The 1245-nt window shown below is 42.7% G+C and overlaps 1 protein-coding gene across 1 annotated transcript; it reads left to right on the top strand.

The window, feature by feature from the left end:
* The first annotated feature begins 204 nt into the window (after nucleotides 1–204).
* Nucleotides 205–1137, top strand: LOC101586958 (uncharacterized protein C12orf71 homolog). Its single transcript, XM_004623881.1, has one exon. The coding sequence runs from the start codon at nucleotides 205–207 to the stop codon at nucleotides 1135–1137; it is 933 nt and encodes a 310-aa protein (XP_004623938.1).
* The last annotated feature ends 108 nt before the right edge of the window (nucleotides 1138–1245 follow it).

The following is a 1245-nucleotide window of genomic DNA, read 5'->3' as shown; positions in this document are numbered from 1 at the left end:
GCCACGAAGTCTTGGATGGTGAAGTCTCTATCACATCTCCTCTTTACTCTTGAAGATTTGCAGCAAATTTCACTCCCATATCTTCCTGAAGACACTCCTCTCCAGCCCTGAAGTTCCCTGTGCTGACCATTACTCTCATATTGGCTTTTCAAGCCAATGGCATCCTCATCACCTAGAAGCAACTCTGCCGATAGTGACTCTGACATGGATTCAGTGCTTAACATCTCGGTCCTCTTCAGTCCCACCAAAGAAAACATATCCTTGCAGGAAAAAATTCCTGAGGACACAATCTCAACTGGGATTTCTTCAGAAAACCTCCTCCCGCCTATCCAAGGTAAAGGGGGACTAGAAAGCACAAGCACATGTTTAAGTCAACAAAATCTAGTGCAGGACAACTCAGAGCAGATCTGTCAATTAGATATTGTCATGTCCTGGGACAATAATGACAATTTTAATGAGACAATATCTCTTGAAAACCTCAGTGGAGGTGAGGGCTTGCTGAACCGGTGTCCTAAAGATCAGTCAGTACTTACTGAGGAAAAACTAGATGATCCAGTGAAAGTACTTGAAACATTCGAGGAAGTCCATGAAGACAAACAAGAATATAAGACAGATGACAATAAAAATCAAAACTGTGACATTGAAAATGATAAGGAAAATAGGAGAAATAACAAAAATGATGATTCTGACTATACTGAGCTTATTCCAGCAGAAGATGTCAAACCGTACAGCAGTTCTGAAACACTCATGCCTCAGGTTAGTGGCCAAGAATGTGATGTGGGCCAAGGCCTCATCAAAAATCAGCAGAAAAATGAAGATGTCCAGGCCCCAGAAATTGTCCCAATGCCTACAGGACAGGAACTTGCTGAGGACATGGGAGGCGAGGTGATTGGCAACCCAAACACATGCACTGCAAACACCTGCACAGGCATCTCAGAACAACAGGAGGAGGATGAGCAGACCACTAGCTGTCTGAGTGTGGGCCAGCTCTTCCGTTGGCTGAGAAAGAGAATCCTTCTGACTCTCCAGAGAAAACAAGACCCAGACGAGGTTACCGAGGGCCACAAGAGGCACATCCAAAGACGATTTTTCAGAAGGAGTTACAAGATCCAACCAGAAGAACAACTTGAAAATTAAGGACTTAGAAAACATTTTCTAGCCCTTCTGCTTAAGCAAACCCATAGGGATACTATTTCTCTTTAAGATAAATGTTTATTGTGAATTATTTCGAAAGGTATATAATAA

The sequence above is a fragment of the Octodon degus genome, unplaced genomic scaffold, assembly GCF_000260255.1.
Source record: "Octodon degus isolate 3935 unplaced genomic scaffold, OctDeg1.0 scaffold00004, whole genome shotgun sequence".
In the NCBI taxonomy this organism is placed as follows: domain Eukaryota; kingdom Metazoa; phylum Chordata; class Mammalia; order Rodentia; family Octodontidae; genus Octodon; species Octodon degus.
The sequence above is the reverse complement of the archived record's forward strand: the minus strand, read 5'-3'. Positions and strand labels throughout refer to the sequence as shown.